This window comes from Carcharodon carcharias, chromosome 32 (genome assembly GCF_017639515.1).
Source record: "Carcharodon carcharias isolate sCarCar2 chromosome 32, sCarCar2.pri, whole genome shotgun sequence".
Lineage (NCBI taxonomy): Eukaryota > Metazoa > Chordata > Chondrichthyes > Lamniformes > Lamnidae > Carcharodon > Carcharodon carcharias.
Window position 1 is genome coordinate 9622639 of NC_054498.1, and position 21558 is coordinate 9644196.

At 40.1% G+C, this 21558-nt stretch overlaps 1 protein-coding gene across 1 annotated transcript; it reads left to right on the top strand.

Annotated features, from left to right (window-relative positions):
• The first annotated feature begins 2923 nt into the window (after nt 1-2923).
• Nucleotides 2924-20485, top strand: terb2 (telomere repeat binding bouquet formation protein 2). The gene is made up of 8 exons (XM_041178218.1): nt 2924-3043; nt 5086-5176; nt 12430-12511; nt 13176-13315; nt 15364-15425; nt 16160-16260; nt 18406-18494; nt 20328-20485. The coding sequence occupies exons 2-8, from the start codon at nt 5110-5112 to the stop codon at nt 20483-20485; spliced, it is 699 nt and encodes a 232-aa protein (XP_041034152.1). The 5' UTR covers nt 2924-3043; nt 5086-5109.
• The last annotated feature ends 1073 nt before the right edge of the window (nt 20486-21558 follow it).

A 21558-nucleotide genomic window follows, 5' to 3' on the forward strand; every position in this document is an offset into this window, starting at 1 on the left:
GAACCGCTGCAGTCCATGTGGTGTAGGTACACCCACAGTGCTGTTAGGGAGGGAGTTCCAGGATTTTGACCCAGCGACAGTGAAGGGATGGCGATATATTTCCAAGTCAGGATGGTGAATGGCTTGGAGAGAACTTCCAGGTGGTGGTGTTCCCATGTGTCTGCTGCCCTTGCCTTTCTAGGTGGTAGAGGTCGTGGGTTTAGAAGGTCCTGTCGAAAGAGCCTTGGTGAATTTCTACAGTGCTTCTTGTAGATGGTACACATTGCTGCCATTGATTATCTTGATCATCATTATTCCAATCCAATGCTGTCAAACCCCACATTCATCCTTTATTATTGTTAGACCAATCTATACTATCATCATACTATAATACTGCCTTACAGCTTCTAAATGTGAGCCTGCTCGCTCATCTCTCCCCTCTATCTGTTGTGATGTGTCATGCGCTCTGAGCTGTGACCTCCAAGCTCCATCCTGACCTCAAATACTTGCCTTGGAGAAAGAGCTGGGAGGTATCAGGTACAAGCCTTCAGTGATAGCATCTCCCTTGCAGACCCAAATTAGATGACTCAATCAGAGATCGATAAAATGAATGGATAAGCTTAACTGTACCAATAAAACATGATAGACAAGCATGCCAGATAGGTGTGACTTTCCCTAAAGAAGAGCTAAGCTGGGGAGAGGCATTTCCAAAGCAACTTCTGGACTAGCAAGAACAACAGATAATTGAGAATGTACAAGCTTTGTGTATCTCAGATGCACTGAGTGCAAAATTATATGACACTAAAATGAAACAATTGCAAAGTATGAAGGTTACTTCAGTTACCAACATTGTTGTTGACAGAAGTAATCAAGAAGGATATTTTATTGTTTGCTTGTTGCTCTTTGCAATCATTCCACTTCAATGTTTGAAGGCCTTCTTCCTTCATGATGCAAATGTCCAGATGTTTCTCAGGAGGAATATAAACTCCTTGTCATCAATAAAACAGTCTCACTGCAACTCCCCTAAACTTTCTGCTGTTCCTGCCCAGCTTCCCCCTCCAGACGTACAAACAATCAATGAAATGAGACAAAAGTTGGTCGCTGCTTTCAGAATTGACAAACATAACAAAAGGATCAACGAACAAAATTACTGTGAATTTTTTATCCTTACAATTTCACTATTTGTTCAGTGTCCATTTTTAACTGTTGATAAATAGACTATTCTTGGTCAAGAATCTAGCTCTAAACGTCTGAACCGGCCACTAAGAGGTACTCCACCAAATCAGAAAGAAATGACTAAATTTTAAGGGCATATGTTATTGACTGTTCTACTGTATACTTATCTGTATTGAGTCCCACATACATGGATCATACAATGCCAACTCTTAAACCTACACAAGTAAACATTTACTCATTAACAGGGAATGCTTCAATAATATAATTTCAACCACAACCAGATTACTTTTGCTTCCTGAACTGCCCCTTTATTCCAAGTGCTAAATCATCAAACATTACTGCCTTGGCCTAGAATTCCTTTCCTAAACACCTATACCTTGCAATCTGAACCCAATTTCAAAAGCTTCCTCGTGATCTGCATTTCACCACACTTTTGGCTACCTCCCTGACTGCTTCTCAGTGTCTGAACTACCCCCTTTGTGAAACACCACGGAACATTTTGCACTGTTAATCACTGTTATATAACTAAATTTAAGCCAGGCACAAGGATCACAATGTGATTGGGCCTCTTTTTCAAACTCTGCTGGGCTGGTTGGTTGCCTAGTTGCTGCCAGATTGAGATCAAATATTGAGGAGCAGTCAGGGATCAATGGAGTGATGTTATTATGAAGCAACCATGAGCGAACTGTGATTACCAGCACCAAAGACAGAGGAAGATCGCTACGTGCTTTAAACTTTCCAATAAAATTTAACAAAAATAGCTGATTGATCTGAGAAGATGGCCTGCGTTGGACTAAAGGGAGAGGGTTAAAAAAAAACATTTTCTTCTATTATGAGACAGTTGTCAATCTTTCAGGAATACTAATGGAGGGGGGGGGGGGGAGTGGTGGTTCCACAAAACATTTTGGAATGGAAAGTGGAAAAATATGCAAGAGAAATATCAAAAGGCTAGGGGGAAATGGCTGGGTCATGATTCTGAGTGGACAGCTTTTTTAGAGAGCCAGAAAAGATGTGATGGGCCAAATGGTTACTTTTTGTAAATGCATAATTCTACAGTGCTTTCATAGTTGATTTTCCAAGTAGCTAAAAAAGTTTGGTCTGTTGCAGAATTAGCAGGGGAATTATTCCTTCACTGTTATCTCCGCCTTCAACTTTAGCACGGGAGTATGTGCAAAAGGGTCTGTGTAATACTTCAAATGGTGCTTTGCATGACAGCTGGGCAGGCACAACACAGAATTGTGTACATGAATGATATTTGTCATGCTATAAGACAGAGTGTACTCTGGATGGAAGACTCCAGACTTTGTAAGCATTTATAAACAAAAACTAAAGGTAAGATGCTGTAAAGTTTGTATTGGAATACAATACCTTGAACAACGTCGTGCTTTCAATGACCAAATCAGTGGACGTACCTAAGAGTGTCAACTTGACTTGACCAGCTGGTCAGTTTAGACAGGTTTGCTAATTTTGGTTGCATTTCTTCAGGGAGATTTAATTTGCATATGACCGCCTTCCCTCAAATCCCCCGCCCCTTGGCTCCCATCCCATTGGTCATTCGACATGTTCATCATGACAGAGCACCGCCCTCCTATGCTAATTCCAAAATCTATCGGATGATTCTTAACCGTCAGTTAAAACAACTGTTCTCTCCATTTTGAATATTTTTTTTTTATAAATAATAGACAAAATTCTAACAAGAAAATGCTGGAAAAACAAGTGATTAAAAAAAAAAACCTTGATTTATTTTTCTCCCGGGCTTTGATGGCAAGTGAAATCTATGAGTGAATGAAGACAATAAAGGCAAGACTAAAAACCCTTGGAGATCAAACATCAAATGCTGGGGACTCCAGGGCAATCCTGGAGGTGTTGGCAACCGAGCAATCGCCAGGTGAGCACGCGCTTCTCCACCTTTCTCACACTCCCAGAAAAAAAACACCCGTTAAAAATCGCGTCCAGGCATCGCGCTTGCGCGCTCCGGCTGGTGCCGGCTGGCGGGAACCCTGCGCGCAAGCTCCCGCGCTCAGGGGCTTCTGGACCAATCGGCAGCCGCGTTTTTTTTTCTCTCTCTCTCTCTCTCTCTCTCTCTGCCCTGCACGTGGCGGAGGCGGCTGCTCGTCACGTGCCTCTCAAAGTTGGGGGTGGGCTTCGAACACCTGCACACATGCGTACAGGATCGGCCGCCGGCAAAGAGGGAGGGGGAGGGGTAGGGTCAGGGTCAAAGGGTCGCCGCAGTTGTCCGGCATTTTGAGGAAGGGGCTGTGGCTGAAAAATTTGTAGGTTTTAAATTCATTTTAGTTTAAGATGGTACAAAGTGGGGAGGAATTGCGAAAATGTAAGGGGAGTTTAATTTTTTTTTTTAAAAAAAGGGATAAGTTTGTGCTGTCATGAATTTAAAGCAAACCTGTTCAGTGGAAAACAACTTGTACAGTTTGTCTGTGCAACGATGCCCCATTAATCTGCAGAATGTTTGCAGCATTATCTCCTTTTGTTATCTGACCAAAATCTGGTTGTAGTCACCTTTTTAAGAATGTCCTGGCACCCAGTTAGCAGTTTTGGTTGCTGGTGCTGGTTACCATTTGCTTGATGATTGCAATCCATATTTTTGCCTTCTTGCCCACAGCATTCATTGCTCTTCAGTTTTCTTCCACTGCTTTTTTTTTTCAAGAAGTTGTGATGATTTTTTAAATTTCAAATCGGCTACTATGGTGTGTAAACCATAAAAGAGGGAAGAGGGGAGGGGTTGTCGGTAAATATCCAGTGGCGGTTGCTGCATTATTCACAAACAGGCCCAGCCAGAAGTGGAAAGAAAGACATAGGTTTATATATCACCTTTCAGAACATCAACCCGTTCCACGGTGCTTTACAGCCAATGAAGTACTTTTGAAGTGTATTCACTGTTGTAATATAGGAAACAGCGGTCACTTTGCACACAGCAAGCTCCCACAGGCAGCAATGTGATAATGACCAGATAATCTGTGTTTGTAATGTTGATTGAAGGTTACATATGGACCTGAACACTGGAGATAAGTTCTTTACTCCTCTTTGAAATTATGCCATGGGATCATTTACACCCACCTGAGAGACCAGGCTGGATTCGATTTAACATCTCATCCAAAAGATGGCACCGCCAAAGATGCAGCATTTCCCCCAGTGCTACACTGGAGTGTCAGCCTTGACTTTTGTGCTGAAGTCTTAGAGTGGGACTATGAACCCATTACCTCTAACTCAGAGGTGACAAGGCTACAAACTCAGCCACAGCTGACACTTGAAACTAAAATGAGATATGAATGATGAAACAGGCATTGAAGCCAACACTGTAATTTTACTTTTTCTCTAACATATTTGTATATCTGTGTGAACATAAAGGAGATGAAATCATGAATCTGAAGCTTCCCAGTATGTCTGGACTATGAAATGAAGCACCTATAGGCAAATTGCTTGAACACGTGTCTATTCCCCATGTATGAACTATGACGTTGAATCAACCTTTTAGTAGATCTTGTGTCTTAACACATGAATTCAGCATGGGCCAAATTTCCAGTTGTATCTGGTTTAACCTTTGAGAAATGCTGATAGTGCAGTTATTTGATTGATGGATAAATCCTAAATTAGAATGTCAAGACCTGTTAGTTTTATTGGCTTTGTATATAATATATATGCAAAATGATTATGAAGATGCATTTGTACCTGGCCCAGAGGGCTTAATAGTATGTACTTGAGTGACATAAATATACAAGGCTTGAATATTCTTGACCTAATGTGACAATTATTCCGCTATATATATTGCACCAATTTAAGAATTATTTCTGTTTTGTGAATTAGAATGAAAGAGTGAAGAGATTTTAGCTTTTCACGATTTTGCAGAATTTTGCAACATTTATGAATTTTGCTTTGTAAAATATTGAAAGCTTTATTTTCCCTTTGTTTCAGTGAATAAGTTAGAGCCTCCAACTTATGATGCACAAGAACAAAAAAGCCTGGTTTTCTCAAAGTGTAAGCAGGCACATCTGTGATTTTTGGGGTATGCACGAACTGTCTTTATTTTAAATTGTTTTTTTATTTGATTTCGGGTATATTTAGATTTGAAACTTTTATTCTTAATGGGTGAACAGTTTACTACAATCAACTTGCCTAAGGATCATTTTCCACTGTTTGCAGTGACAAAATTTGGGGGAAAAAATCAAATAAAAATGTGCTTTTCAGGCAGATATGTCACTACCACAAACAGCAATGAAAGGCCAGTAAGCTTCTCTAAATGGTCAAATGGTAGGACAGATTCAGGGATGAATAAAAACTGTAGGTCATAATGTTCACAAACACCATGATTTCTGTAATACTAAAGATAGGACAATAGCAATATGCAAGAATTGATTAAATATTTTTAATGTATGTAAATACATGTTAAATATGTATCCTTGATGTGAAGTTGAGTATAAGCTCTCCTTTTTGGTACATTTATTATGCAATTGCGGTATATATGTCTCTGAATTCCAAATTATTAAAACTCCTGATTTCCATGCTGATAGCATTATTATACCAGTTTACATTTGAGAAAAGAAGTGTTTATTTTAATTTGGATTCAGTATTTAAGTTGTAATATATGTTTATTATCTGCTGTCGAAAATTAACAACACTGATTATGTCTATGATGTAAACAATTCTTTCCCAATTGGATAAGATCAATATCTTGGAGTTTTGTAAGCATCAATTAGCACTGTCTTTTAATGGATCCTTGCCTCTAATTGCTTAGTTGCTTTTGTGAAATACTAGCGAATTGTCCAGTTTTCTCCACGGATATATTCATTGAGATGCTACGTTAGTAATGATATTTTTGTGAAGAAAAACAGGGCATGAAGGGTTATTTTGCAAGGTGCCCTTTTATATTGGTTAGAACTTTAAATAGAATTTTGATTTGGTAAAGAAAGCATAATGCCAAAAAATTAGCTTACGTATCACTTATAATAAACTGCTGGAATTGATGAATTCAGCAAAAGTAAAACTGCCTTGTAATCTGAAAGCCATGTTTTAGTTAATTTAAGCGTGTAATAAACATGATAAATATGCTACCTCAACAATTTTTATGGAATTTTAATTAAAATTGCATTATTATATTAGAATTTACCATTAAACATAATGGAAAATTTTATAGAATCTTACAGCACTGAAGGAGGCTGTTTAGCCCATCACGCCTATGTCAGCTCTTTGAGATAAAAACACTGGTTTGGCCTCAACTGGAGCATTGTGCCCATAAGTGACTATCTCCCAGTTGTATGAAGATGTATGCCATCTTCATAATCTTGCTTGCAGGTGTCCTTGTTGCAGAGGTATGGATAGCCAAGAGATTGTGACCCAGTGGCCAGCTTTCTTTGTGTATATGGCCGTCATCCATCTGATGAATGTGGTTGAGCAAGCGCAGATGTTGTTGGCTTCAGACAGAATAGAAAGAGAGAAACTGTTCCCATTTGTGAAAGGGTCGAGAACTGGGGTGGGGGGGCTGGGGTACAGATTTAAGGTAAATGACAAAGATGACATGGGGAAAACTTTTTTTATGCAGTGAGTAGTTAGGATATGGACTTATTGCCCGAGAGAGTGACAGTTTTAAAAGACTCTTAACCGGGGTTCTCACTTCCCTCTAAGGTCCTCACCTTGTACTTGGTATCAACAACATAAAACAAACTATGGATACAACTTCCACTTTACGTGGAAAGCCTTTATTAAAGCACTAAACAATAGTATATAGTTACAACACCAGTTGCTTAATAAGACCCACATGCAAGAGCTCGTCCCCAGCTGGTTGGTATGCTGAATGAATTCCTCCACATGACATCCAGTGCCTCACCAAATCACACTCCCTGGCTGCAGCCCCAATGTTCTTGAGAGCCCTTTCTGACCCTGCTCTCTCAGCATATAACGTAATGTCTCAAATCGAGTCACCTAATTGGATTATCAATCCCAGCCTGGCCTGCAAAGACAACCTGCATGTGGTCATTTTCTGCTCTCAGCAGGGGTTGTCTGCAGGCACCTGCCAGGTATCTTGGCAAGGTAGGAAGAAAGCCATTCACACATACCTGAGAGACCATTGTCTAGCACGTGCGAACAAGGAGCAAGAGTAGGCCATTCAGCCCCTTAGACCAGCTTCGCCATTTAATAAGATCGTGGCTGATCTGATAGCAACCTGAAATCTGCATCTCACTTACCCCTGATAACCCATCACCCCCTTGCTCACCAAGAATCTATCCACTTCTGCTTTAAAAACATTCAAAGACTGCCTTCCTGAAAAGGTGGTGGAAGCAGAATTCCAAAGACTCACGACCCTCTGAGTGAAAAAATTTTGCCTCGTCCCTGATTTAAATGGGTGTCCCCCTATTTTTAAACAGTGACCCCTAGTTCTAGATTCTTCCAGTTGAGGAAACATCCTCTTCACATCCACCCTGTCAAGTCCCCTCAGGATCTTGTATGTTTCAATCAAGTCACCTCTTATTCTTCTAAACTCCAGCAGATACAAGCTGGATACAGGACAGTTTCTGTGATCAGTGTGTCTGGTGGCTAACCACTGCCCCGGTGGCATGTCCTGACACATCTTTGTCTGTGTCTGTGTGCGTGTATATCCTTGTCTAGTCTTTATTTTTAAAAAAAGTTCCAAAAAAGCCTCAGAGTTGATGTCTTTGGTCAAAAACCTTCTCCCTTCGTTCGATGTCCTCCGCACTCCATATTCCTGCCACCCAGTTCTGAGCTCAGGACATTGGTCCACCTCCTAACTGATTACATTTTGACACAAGAATGAAGATAAAACATATTAAAAAGAAACAAAGGGCATCACAGAAATAAACAAAATATGAAAATGCCTTACAGCAGCCACCCTCAAGTGTATATTTTCGCCTGCAAGCATTACTACACTTGCAAATCTAATCCATTCCCCTCATTCCGTCCCATCAGCAACATTTTCATCTGCTGTTCTGCTCTCCTACGTTTGTGTCGATGACATAAATCTCCCCTCTCCGAGTGCACCCAGACAAACCCAGGGCTACCCAAGTATTCCTGTCCACTTGTGCCACGTACCTAGGGTGTTGGTCATAAAGCGACCCATGGCCCTGACTTGCTACCCCAATGTTTTCGACTCTAAATAGGATTAGATTTCTCCCCTTCCTTTAGGACAGGATAATATATAACTAACCCTAGAATGCCCATGCTACTGTTCTCCACATAGCATTCATGTTTCACCGGGCATACCTGCACGAGTCCCCTGATTTTACAGAGACATAACCCTGAGATGTTTATCAATAACCCAGGAAGGTAATCTCTCTTCCACAGTGCTTTGGATGTTTTCATGGGCCTATTCCACCAACCAAGAACCATACGTTGTGCAAGTATCATTTTCAGCAGCATCCACAGAGGCATTTTTATCCTCTTTTAGAATTTCATTCATACGGTGGGCATGCCTTTCCAATTCCCCCACCAGATCTTGCAAATGAATGGTCATAATTTGGTCTTCCTCTAATTCGCCCTGTTCCACATCATTCATTTCATTCGATATCTTCCTTAACCTATTTCTAACAGTTTTTATCGATTATCTGAAGTAGTTAAATCTCAACTATTTACAAGTGATGTCCCAGTGTTAAATATTATTGCCACATTATTAATCGAGCTATGTGGTACTGGCTCATATGAGTGAGATTTTGTTTGATTCTCTGAACCCTCAAACAGACCAGCATGTTCATCCTCATCAATTGCAGTGCCAGTACGCTAATAGGATTCCCTCAAAACTTGATGCAGCATTCGATTCACGTGTTTAATATTTGCACCATGGGGGTAATCCCATGTCCGCTAAATTAATCATTATTGGCGCTACCTCGTAGTGCATATTGTGATATTGTGCCATTTGTGTGGGAATGACAACCAGACCGTTCTGTGGTCCCGGTGTATGGCGTGGGCAATCTATAGCCTTTGGATTAATCTTGATCTTATTAACAAAGGGAGTGAGCTTCCTTGTGGCCTTTAATGTTACAACCAGAACATTTCCCTCTTTTCCTGGCGCACAGACCTGAGGGGTCCATATCTCCTCCTTACCAGGGCGGTACCATGCAATGCCAAGTGGGCACACTTCTCCCATCCCACCAATGACAAAGACACCCCTTTCACAGCTGCTATTCCCATACCATCCTGACTGAAGCCAGGGCCCACCCCAGGCCTTGCCTTCTACACACATATAGTCTCCCTCATTACGTTCCCTCCATCACTGAGGTCAACACAACCTGACCTCCATTTGAGACTCTGACTGAGTAAGAGAAGTGTGTGGATTCTAGGCATCCCCTATCTGCACCCATCCATTTTCTTTTCTCCCTGTAAACCAGACTGCATTGTTTTTGCTCATCGTCCTTTTAGATGGATCACAAATGATTCACATCCCTTTCCCTTCTTGAATTCCCAAAATGTGCTGTTGAAGGCACACTTTATTTTGCAATTGCTGTGAACTCCACAGTGTAACCTCCCTTCTCATGCCCCACCAATTTGCCCCGCTCCGCTCTTAGGTTCCTGATTTATAACCCTGCTTCGACCCTAGGGTTTTCAGTAGGACGGGTATGATAAATCACTGACTCTGTGTTACCCTTATCATTCTTTATTATTTTGAAGCACTAATATCTTGTCCAGACACAGGTTGCCAGTCATGAACCCCAGGATCATCACCATTAGCACCATCTTCATGGACAGAATTTTCCCCCAGTCTTGGGGGGGGTGGAGGTTTGGGGAGTGGGGGAGTTCAGGGGTGGGTGCTTGCAGGTGCACTGCCGATTGGCGCCCCTGATTGGGGGCGTGCCGCCATTTTATGTGGGCGTGCCAATTGAGGCCCGCCCAGTGTGATGTCCGCCAGGAAGTGCTCTGCGCTCCCTCTGCGGCCGGTGTGGGGTGGTGGTGGAGGGGGGGGTGGTGGTGATGGGATTCCCTGAGCTGAGAGTGCGCTCTTTTGCGCATGCGTGTGAAAGAGGGCACTCATCTCCCTGAGGCTAAGTGCTGCCTCAGGGAGATCGGCGCCAAATTCAAAAATGTTAAAAATAGAAAAATAAAACTTCCCTGACATGCCCCGTCATGTGACACTGTCACGTGAGCTGGGACATGTCCATCACTTATAATTAAACTTTTATTAAATTTTTAAAAACCTACATGAAACCCCATCCCACCTGTGGATGAGGTTTCATGCTGTTCCTGAAGCCCGCCAGGGCTCCCAGCCTGCCCGCCAACCTTAAGGTTGGATGGGCAGATCCTTTAACTAGCGCAATTACTTTTTAAATGGCCTCAATTGGCCGTTGACAGGTTGGCGGGCGCACAGCTAATTCGGCTGTGCCCCCACCCCGACCTGAAAATGGAAATGACGCGGGGTGACGTTGGGAGTTCTGCCCGACACCATCCTGCGTCATTTTACGTGTCGGCGTGCGGGTCCCGCTTCCGCACGCCAACCAGGAAATCCTGCCCCATGATTCTTTAGAAAGAGAGAAAAAAAACCCACGAACTGTGTGAGCAAATTTGGTCACAGGCATATTATAATTATATACAATTGAACTTAATGGTACATGAAATTAGGATCCCATCTGGGTCTCCTATCCATGTTACTCCTTCTCAGGGGTTGAGTAGGCATTCTCTGTCTCAGGGATGGTGTCCCCCTTAGACATCTCAATGTTAGGATCTCCAGCTGCCCCCTGGAAAAAGTGTTCTAATGTCCAGGTGTCATCATCTGGAGTGTCGTTTATGGGCGTGTTATCTCTGATACCCCTCTCATGTGGGATTGGGGCTTCATCACAATCCCACATGATTGGATCACAGGGTCACAGAGAGGTGATTTCACCAGAACCGTTAGACGTCAGTCCTGTGTTTGTGACCTGGTTAGGTTTCATCTGATTGATGTGAAACCACTTAACTCACTTGGGCCGCTGGACTCCATACACCATAGGGCTAGCTTTGTCGACTATAGATTATGGTCCTTTGTAGAGTGGATCAAACACTCCCACTCTAGTGTAATTTTGGACCATGACATGATCTTCCACACCCTGTTCCTGAGGTTTCAGTGACTCCAAGATCAAGCGGTTACGCCGGTGGCTGTGACCTATATTTATTGCGCTATTGCAATATAGGGAATGCAATGTCTGCCACAATTCAGCTTTAAATTTATCTTTGGTCACTTCCCTAATCTGTGTCTCAGTAAGGGCACCAGTACATGCACTGGCATTCCCATCTTACGCCCAGTGACCAGTTCATGAGGGGAATTACCCGAGGATATGGATGCACTGCCCAAGAGAGTGGCAGATTCAATCAAGCCTTCAAAAGAAAATTGGATAATAACCTGAAAAGGAAAAACTTGGAGGGCTATGGGGAATGGGTGAGAAAATGGCAATTGGATGTGTTGCTCTTGTAGAGAGTTGACATGGGCTGAATAGCCTCCTTCTGTGCTGTAATGATGGGGGAGACTGTGGTGTAGTGATAATGTCACTGGACTAGTAATCCAGAGACCCAGGCTAACGTCCTGGAGACAAGGGCTCAAATCCCACCAGGGCAGTTGGTGGAATTTAAATTCAAGTCATAACCTGGAATTGAAAGCTAGTCTCAGTAATGGTGACCATGAAACATTAATTGTTGTAAAAACTTATCTGGTTCAATAATGTCCTTTAGAGAAGGAAACCTGCCATCCTTACCTGGTCTGGCCTACATTTGACTCCAGACCCATAGCAATTGGTTGAATCTTAACTGCCCTCTGAAATAGTGTGGCAACCCACTCAATTCAAGGGCAATTAGGGATGGGCAATTAGGGATTAGCCAGGGGAAGCCACATCCCATGAAAGAATGTTTTAAAAAATGAGTCCATCATTTAGAACTGAGGTGAGGAGAAATTTTTTACCTCAAAGAGTTGTGAACCTTGGAAATTCTCTACCCCAGAGATTCAGTCATTGACTATATGCAAGTTTTATGGGTACTAGGAATCAATTTACTAGTGCAAACAATAATTAGAAGTTGAAATATTCATCTACTGTAGAAATTGGGCTACAGTCTTTAAATAGTCAAACTTATTGCTAAAATAATGTACAAAACTGTAATTAGCATTTGTTTGAAAGTTTGTATTCTTAGTTGAAACATTTACCTTAATAGTTGTGAGATTGTATTACTTAGATTATTACATATTTTAAGTCCTTTTGGATAAAGAGTTTGCATTTGCTTCAGTGATCAGAGGAAAACGTATTCATATAATTTGGTGATTTTAATGCGTGGCTCCTGTATTTGTTCCTGCAGTCACTGAAGGTGGGATTATTACAAACTGGTCTTCAGCTGATTTCTTATTTAGCAATGATGCTGCTCATCCTGACACACAGAGGTATAATACTATAGAAATTGTATATTTTATATTTTTAAGAGTGGATGTAGAAAGGATGTTTCCTCTTGTAGGGGAATCTAGAACTAAAGTTCATAGTTTAAAAATAAGGGATTGCTCATTTAGGACAGGGAGCAGGGGAATTCTTTTCATTCAGGGGATCGTGAGTCTTTGGAATTCTTCCTCAAAATTCAATGGAAGCAGAGTCTTTGAATGTTTTTGGGGCAGAGCTAGATAGTGGGTGAAAGGTTATCGGGGGTAGGCAGGAATGTGGAGAGGAGATTACAGTCAGATCAGCCATGATATTATTGAATGGCAGAGTGGGCTCAAGGGGCTGAGTGGCCTATTCCAACTCCTAATTTGTATATTCATATGTATTGGTGCCCTTAAATTTAGGGAGACATAGCCAGAAACTTTTGTGCTGGTATATTGTCATTTAATGTTAATATTATTTAAATTTAATAGACAATTCTGTTAATTTGTACTTTTAAAAAGAGAAACTTGCTGTTGCATTACAGATCTTAAAAAAACCTGTTAAGTAATTTTAAGTTGTGATTAATGGAATAAGAATATTTAAGTAATTAATTACTTCTTTGACCCAATTTCAAGTTTAAATGTAATTCAGTTTCATGGGCTGATGAATAAATTCACTATTTTATCTTTTTAGAATCTTTGAAAGTTTGGAGTTTATGGAGGACAAGGCTACAGTTTTTCATGCCTGTTACCTATCGGCATGTGAGAAGTCCGGGATCAAGGACAGTGTAGCTATGGGCCACTTTCTGCTTCCACCATCCTGTCTTCATGAAGGTTAGTGCCAAGCTGATAAGTGAGATGATTAATATTACAGATATTGATCTCATCATTGGTAATTGTGAGCAAGCATCACGGATTTTGAGCAGCTTAGCCAGAAGAATCCTCAGGAACTAAATTGTTTAAAAAAAAGGATGGGACTAAAAGAAGATAATGTAGGGTGTGACTGCTTTAAACAAAAGTAATGGCTGGGGCACATCTTTAGAATGATGGATTTTTTAAAACTTAATTAAATTAATGATTTTTTCTTAATGCAAAGACCAGTGGGCATAAGAAGGATTGTATGTGGTAAACTCACGCATTACTGAAACGTGGTGAGGTGACAGTACATAAGTGAAAGTAGAATACAAACAAAATAACATTGCTGTTGCTTATTAGTGTTTAAAATGCTAATACAGGTCTGAAAATAGCGCCCTGTGAATATTTAATCAATGTTTTATGATTTTTTTGGTTTAGGACGGTTTAACAGTTTTAAATTTTAAATATGCTTTTGAACAGAGTAAGTATAGCTCCCTACGTCTTTAGCTGTTTGCATCTTTTACGTGAAGCTGCAATACCTGGTGCAACATGCAAGTCACATTTCTACTCCTCAGCTCTTACGTCTCTCGGGTTACTTTTGGAGTAAGGGAAGACAACAGACCACAGACATAGTGATATGGTGCAATCTACAACCCCTGCATGAATAGTTGGAAGTGGTGACGCTGACAAAAGCTTTCAAGAGCTGCACTTCATTTGCATTTTTAAAAACAAATAAAACTAATGATGGAAAGTATTTATTTTTAAACAGCACTGCAGTTATTTTTGAAATATTTCCTTTCATCCAGTTAGAGAGTAACATTGATCAAAGCTTCAGAGTAGGCTACCAGCTACCACCGATCAGTAATGTTCTGTGGAAAATGAGAAAATATACTAGTAAAATGAGAGTCGAGGAATAAGTGTTACTTTGGAATTTTTATTTGTAAAATATGATTTGATTTGTCATTGTACTCCTTTTAAAGTTTTAGATTTTTTATTAAGCAATATGCATCTGCAACCTTCCAGCACCTCTGTCATTTTGCTGTTTTTCCTGGGGTCAATGTAAGCAACATTAGAGCAGTTTAGAGAGTTGGGGCAAGTAGGCATAATGTAGGGGATAGGAGTGAGTGGTGTCAGTGGTGCTGAAGGTAAGCATGCAGGTGCAGCTGGCGGTAAAGAAGGCAAATGGCCTTCATAGCCAAAGGATTCGAGTACTGGAGCAGGGATGTTTTCTGCAATTGTACAGGGCCTTGATGAGACCACACCTGGAATATTGTATGCAGTTTTGGTCTCCTTATCTGAGGAAGGATGTACTTGCTATAGAGGGAGTGCAGCAAAGGTTTACGCGACTGATTCCTGGGATGGCGGGATTCACATATGAGGAGAGATTGAGTCGATTAGGATTATATTCGCTGGAGTTCAGAAGAGTGAGGGGGATCTAATAGAAACCTATAAAATTCTAACAGGACTAGACGGGGTCGATGCAGGAAGGATGTTCCCGATGGTGGGGGAGTCCAGAACCAGGGGTCACAGTCTGAGGATATGGGTAGGACTGAGATGAGGAGAAATTTCTTCACCCAGAGAGTGTTGAGCCTGTGTAATTCATTACCACAGAAAGTAGTTGAGACCAAAACATTGGGTGTTTTCAAGAAGGAGTTAGATATAGCTCTTGGGGCGAAAGGCATCAAAGGGTATGGGAGAAAGCAGGAGCAGGCTATTGAGTTGGATGATCAGCCATGATCATAATGAATGGCGGAGCTGGCTCGAAGGGCCGAATGGCCTACTCCTGCTCCTAGTTTCTATGTTTCTATGAACGGTGGACTTGAGGATGAATTCTGCAATTTTTGCACATTGCATTCAGGACCAAGGAATATTGGTATAGAACTTCCAGGAGATTGAATGGATGATGGAGTCAGCTGTATGTGGTCTGTGAATGTGCCTTTGTTTCTTCTATCTTTTGTATATTTATAACAAAGTGATCTTTATATTTGGAATATTTCACATTTATTTCCTATTCTTAACTGTTTAAGAAATTAGAGCAGCAGTTGGAAATTTCATTTGGGAGCAAGAAAATCCTTTGCAGTCTCAGCAGGTGAGGTGATTTGCTTCCATTTTATATTTTATTCCTCAGATGCTCTGATAACTACTTGATGTATTTAAACAGATTTACGCAGTATTCCAAATGAAATGCAATAAAGCGCCTCAGTGTAACCATTAGAGAATTGTAGGAATACATTCAGTGATTGTAGACCAGCGTGACCTTTGCTTGACAGCATTATGGAGTCAAAGATTGATCTACAATACCTTGGCAATAATTTTCTGAATCATGTGCTCATCAAATGAAGCTCCATGCTGGATGGGCAGAATTACAGAATTTAGTCACTGCTGTACCATTCCAACAGGCCCCATCACTGTTTGCTTTCCACATTGTTCTTCATATTGAAAATGGCGAGTCTGCTAGATCCCTTTCAAATTTTCCAAGTGTTTATCCTGTTCCCTTCATTGTAGAACTGTTTCTCATTCTTTCTGCTGATATGCCGTTATTTGTATTTGCTAGAGTTAAATACATTTGTCATAGGTATTCTTGTAAAACTCGGTTCCTCCGTCTCTTCTGCATTCTCTATTTTAGTGTTAACTATAATTTAACAGGCTACAATTAGCTGCAAACAAATGTTCATGTATACACATACAGATGTGCTCTAAATAAATTGGCAACAGGTAGGCAGGTACACATATCTACGGGCAATGGAAATACCATACATTAGTTTAATGTAGGTACTGTTGCTGTAGGATTGTGACTGTTTATTGCTTTACTTTTAACACAAGCCACATGAGAGAGAAGATATTTCAAAAAAGAAGACACCTGAAATCTGCCACAGCCCAGAAATGGAAAGAATGGACCAGGATGTTCTGAACAATGGATACAGGTTTGTTCTTTAAATTTACTCTATCTCTGTTAAAGACACTCTTGCTGCTTAAGATACAAAAGGTACTATAATTTTCTACATTATTATTATTGTCATTGTCCTGCGATACTTCAATGGCTGTAAAGCACTTTAGGACGTCTGGTGGTAGTGAAAGGTGCAATTAAAGGCTTCTTTTCATTTAAAATTCAATAATAAAACTCTTCTATTATTTGTTTTCAACAAAATAAAACACACATTGTATATCATTACCTACTTTAATTCAGTGTTGCCTGCCTTATGCAGACTTTAACTTTCCATGATACTTAAGAATATGTTCTTCTAGCAAACACTTTTTTCCTTAATTTTGAATTCTCCTTTCAGTGTACACAAGTGTGATCCTGGAAATTTTGGTTCCACTGAATACAATTTCTGTGTGCTTAAATACAAAATTAGCTAGAAATCCTCATTTATACTTTCTAATTACATTTCTGGGGGCTTTGAGTTAATCCCTTAATTAAAATTAAGAAGTTGTGGATTATAAGAAAAAAATATTTTGGCTGTTGCTATGGGATAATGCCAAAAAACTATCTTTTAAATCCAGTTTTCTTAAAAGAAGTTAGTTCTCCATAGCCACGCTTCAAAATTGCCTTTCAGCACTTTAATGGAATTATTGTACAACATCAGGACCCTCTGATATTTAATTGATAAAATAGGCATTATCATGCTTAAATTTCACGGAACTAATTTATTACGATCTAGCAGTGAGTACATTAAAGTGTTGTCCCAACTTACTTGTTTCAGATCTCATCATTAAAAACTTGCTGATTCACAGTAGCATTGCTTATGGGCAATCGAGCAGTTCCAGAACGTTTAGTTAGTATTGTGGCCCGCCCTTTAAAGTCAATGTTAAGGCACTCCCTGTGGGACAGTGATCAGAATAGGTGTACCCTGAGGTCAGTTATTGGTTAATTGCTGTGGAAGTCCTTCTGGATTGGAAGCTCCTTGGGAGAGACCAGGTTACCTCAGGATTATGACACCTAGCAGAAATAAGTAGCCCCCCACATGACAGCACCAAGAAGAACTTATATTTGGACAGCAACCTTAACATGCTAAAGAGTCCAAAGCACTTCACATGAATGTTATAGAATAAAATATGAGACCGAGAGACAAAAGGCAATATTAAGTCAGATGACCAAAAACTTGGTCAAAGATGTAGATTTTAAGGATTGTCTTAAAGGAGGAAAGCAAGGTAGAGAGGCAGAGAGGTGTTGGGAGGGAATTCCAGAGCTTGGAGTCTAGGCAACTGAAGGCACGGCCGCCAATGGTAAAGAGATTAAAACTGCGGATGTTCATGAGACTAGAATTAGATGAGCACAAAGACCTCTGAGGATTGTGAGGCTGGTGGAGATAGGGAGGGGCAAGGCCATGTTAGTGGGCACAAGGGTGACAGATGAATGGACTGAGAACAATGACTTCAGTCTTCCCAGTATTTAATTAAAGGAAATTTCTGCTCATCCAGTACTGGATGTCGGATAAACAATCTAATAATTTAGCAACATTGGAGGAGTCGAGAGAGGAAGCAGTTTAAATCTTTTGGTGGCATTCGTGGCACAAAGCACGTGATATGCTGAAAGTGGAAAAACGTTAAGAACAACAGCATCAGGGCAGTCAATCAGTGAAGGCTACTGGAGCTGTAGACCACTTTTTGCTAGTGAGGCACAAAATTTCTATTGAAGAACAGGTCTGAGGGAAGAAGAAAAGATGACATTTTCTACAGGAGAGGACCACCCAGAATTAAAATTTACTCTACCCTAGTGCTACCCCAAAACTCCTTTCCAAATGTGCATTTAGCAACTAAAGTGTCCTGCAAGTAGTCATAATGCATTATGGAAAGTCCCCTAATTTAAATATTTTCTGTGATTTTAGTTAATCTTGTGTGCAGGCTCCTAGTGCTGCAGTCGATATCTGGCCACATTGCACCTAATGTGCTTAGCAAATCCCAATGCAGGCAGCCAATAACATGGGAAGCTGGCATTAATTCTGTGGAGTGCGTCAGTCTCTGTCACTTTATCTGACCTAAATGTCATAACTTGTATTTTTAGTAGCTCATGCAAAAAGTATTTGATGTTTGTTCTAAGATGTTGCTGTATGACATTTTCAAAGCAGGAACCAGAATTTAGTCATTGAAACACCATCATTTGAAGCTGCAACTTGTCATGTTCAACAGATGTACCCTGTAAACAACATGGTTACTGGTAAGAATTAGATTGGATTTATAATTCATCAACGCTGGGAAAGTGTGTTGATTTTAGTTTTATAGTGCCAGCTTGGTAACATTTTTTTCCTATGAGATATATGGTCTTGGGTTTAAGCTCCATTATACGTCTTAAGCATGTAGGGTGATAGTTCAGTGCAGTAGTGAGAGAATGTTGCATGTTTGAATGTGCCATTAAATTGAAGTCCCATATCCTCCTTTGAGTGGATGCAAAAAATCTCATTGCACTATTCTAAGAAGAGCTGAAGAGTACCTCCTATGTCTCAGCATTACTGCATCAACCAACAACACCAAAACAGATTATTTAATCCTTTACTTACTGTTGTTTAGGGGTTATGCCATATGTAAGATGTCAGCTGCATTTGCTACAAAACTATATCTTAAACGCAATTCATTAGCTTTGAATGATTTGGGCACCCTAATAATGTGCAGGACACAATATAACTGCAAGTTCTATCTTTAGTCCCTCATTCCCCATATACAACTTTGGGATGCAGTCCCTTTAAAACCTTCTTGTGGTATCCAGCAATTTTGATCGCAATCTTACCCTACTCTGCCATCCTTATGGGCTGGCCCTCCAGTTCTTCTGCTCTTAATAACGATTAATTCCTTCTCTTATGATTCACACTGTGAAAATGTCTGTTTTTCACCACAGCTTATTTTTGCTGTACTTGTTAGTTTACCAGGGTCTGTGAATGGTGGTGTAGAGAAAATATTTGAGTTTAGTCTTTTTTTTAACATTGAGTTGCATGGTCGTGTAGCCAGAAACATTCTAGCGTTTCTGCTGCACATGAGCCTCTTCTCACCTATCTTCATCTTAAACACATCAGTCAATTCGTTGTTCATGATGTGGTCTCCGCTACATCGGGGAGACCAAGGGAAGTCTGAGTGAATGCTTTGTGGAACATCTCTGTCCAGTCCACAAGTGTGACCCCCAACTTCCAGTCACCTGTCTTTTTAATTTTCCACCTTTCTCCCATTCTGATCTTTCTGCCATTGGCCTGTCACAGTGTTCCATTGAATCTCAACGCAAGCTTGAACAGCACCTCATCTTTTGCCTGCGAACCTTACAACCTTTTAGACTCAATATTGAGTTAATCAGTTTTAGATCGTAACATCTACCCCCATTTTATTTTGTTCTTTTTTGTTTGTTTAGTTTTTTTCTCTTGTTTCTCTCTTGTTTCCTTTACATTTGGACGGCAGCTTTTGTGAGTCCCACCATTCACACCTCCTCTAGTTACATCTTTTGTTTCTTTGCTTGCCACATTGTCATTTCCTTTGGCTTTGCACAATTAAACTTTTTGTCATGTAATCTATCCTGCCCTTCACCTTATCACAGACCTTCCCTTTCGTTCTTCTTCCCACCATCACCACCTTTCACTGTTTCAAAACCTATCATATTTCGAACATCTCCCAGTACTGATGAAAGCTCACAGAGCTGAAACGTTAATTCTGTTTCCATCTCCTTGGATGCTGCCTGATCTGCTAAGTATTTTCAGCATTTTTTGTTTTTATTACAATGCTTACTTAACATGGTGTAAAAAAATGAGAAATAGGTTTCTTAGCTGCTCTGGGATTATAAATCTTCCAACACTTACAGTGGCTAAAATGCATGTTATGCATTGGTTGTATTTGAAATTTCATTTTTGAGTTTCCTTCTATCAAAAGATCAAAAATTAGACAATTAAACGTTATTACATCTCCCAGCATAGTTTTCACAAAACATTGCATTAATGCTAAGTCTTCAAGGAAAGCAGTGTAGGGGAACAATTTTATTTTAACTGTAGTAATTTGTTTTGTTACTTCTGGTTAGGTTTTATCTCTATTGATGAGCTGAAGAAGTACTCGGGAAATTTATACGACTTCATTCCAGGCTGTGCAGGTTATTCAGTGTGTCGCGTCCAGAGAGAAAAAATGTTTTCAGTTTTGAAAAGCAAAAACAGGAACCACACTTTTATTCATACAAATTAAACAGGGCTGAAATCATTTTCAATTGAAAGAATTTCTTTAATTATCAGTGAGGGTAATAAACTTTGGTGTAGTCTAATGCGTTTCACTCAACTGTCCAAAGTGCAGAGATGTTCACTATGTAAACTGTTTTTCTATTTATTGAACTGTAATTCGTTTATGTTTTCATTAATATATCTAATGTTGCTAAAATGCAAGTGTTACCACATCAGATAAAATGAATAACCTTCATGCCTTTACATAGAATTACATAAAAGTACAAAATTGAAATCCTCAAAAAATGAAATCCTCTGGAGAAGTAATCCTAACCCCATGTACCTGCTCTGTTTCCATATCTACTCTGAGCCTTCTCTTCGGTTATTTTGAACAACTTTATTAAGTCACCTGTTGTAACAAAATCAATCCCAATTTTTACATCTTTTTTCATAATTTCTTCCTATACTAGGCAGTATTCTAGTGAATCTGTGCTGTACTCTTTTTATTGCTTCAACACCTTTTCTAAAGTTTGGAGAGCCCAAAGCTGCACAATGCAATTGTAGTCATACCAAGGAAATTGGTCAGTGCATCTTGCTTTTTATATTCTTTATCTCTTCTCAAAAAAACTGAGTATTCGATTTTTTTTTAAATGACCTTATGCATAACAAGGCCATTCTTGGCACAGTGGCATGCTTTCCTCTGAGTCAGAAGATTGTAGGTTCAAATCTGTCTCCAGAGACTAAGCTGACACTTCAGTATAGTATTGAATTACCGTTTGAGGAGTCGGGTTGTTTTTCCCTGTGACCTGTCTTAACCATTATCTCTCAACCAATATTAATAAAACAGATTTTTTGGCTGTTTAACTTTTGCTGTTTTTGCGACCTTGATGTGCAAAAATTGGTTGCTGATAGTGGCTACCCTTAATAATGATTGTTTTGGGACATTGTACAAGGGGCGAATAAATATGTATACATAAATCTTTCTTAATTCTCTGAGGTGCTATTAATGTTTTGTGAATCTGAGCTCCCAAATCCACATCATCCATTAAAGGTATAGTTATTTGGTTACCAAAATATGCCACCTAACATTTACTGACATGG

Excerpts from the sequence above, each read along its gene's own strand:
- terb2 (XM_041178218.1), top strand. The coding sequence starts at position 5,110 with ATGATGCACAAGAACAAAAAAGCCTGGTTTTCTCAAAGTGTAAGCAGG. Across the intron at positions 12,512-13,175 it reads GCTCATCCTGACACACAGAG|AATCTTTGAAAGTTTGGAGT; the intron begins GTATAATACTAT and ends TTATCTTTTTAG. Across the intron at positions 16,261-18,405 it reads GTTCTGAACAATGGATACAG|GAACCAGAATTTAGTCATTG; the intron begins GTTTGTTCTTTA and ends TTTTCAAAGCAG.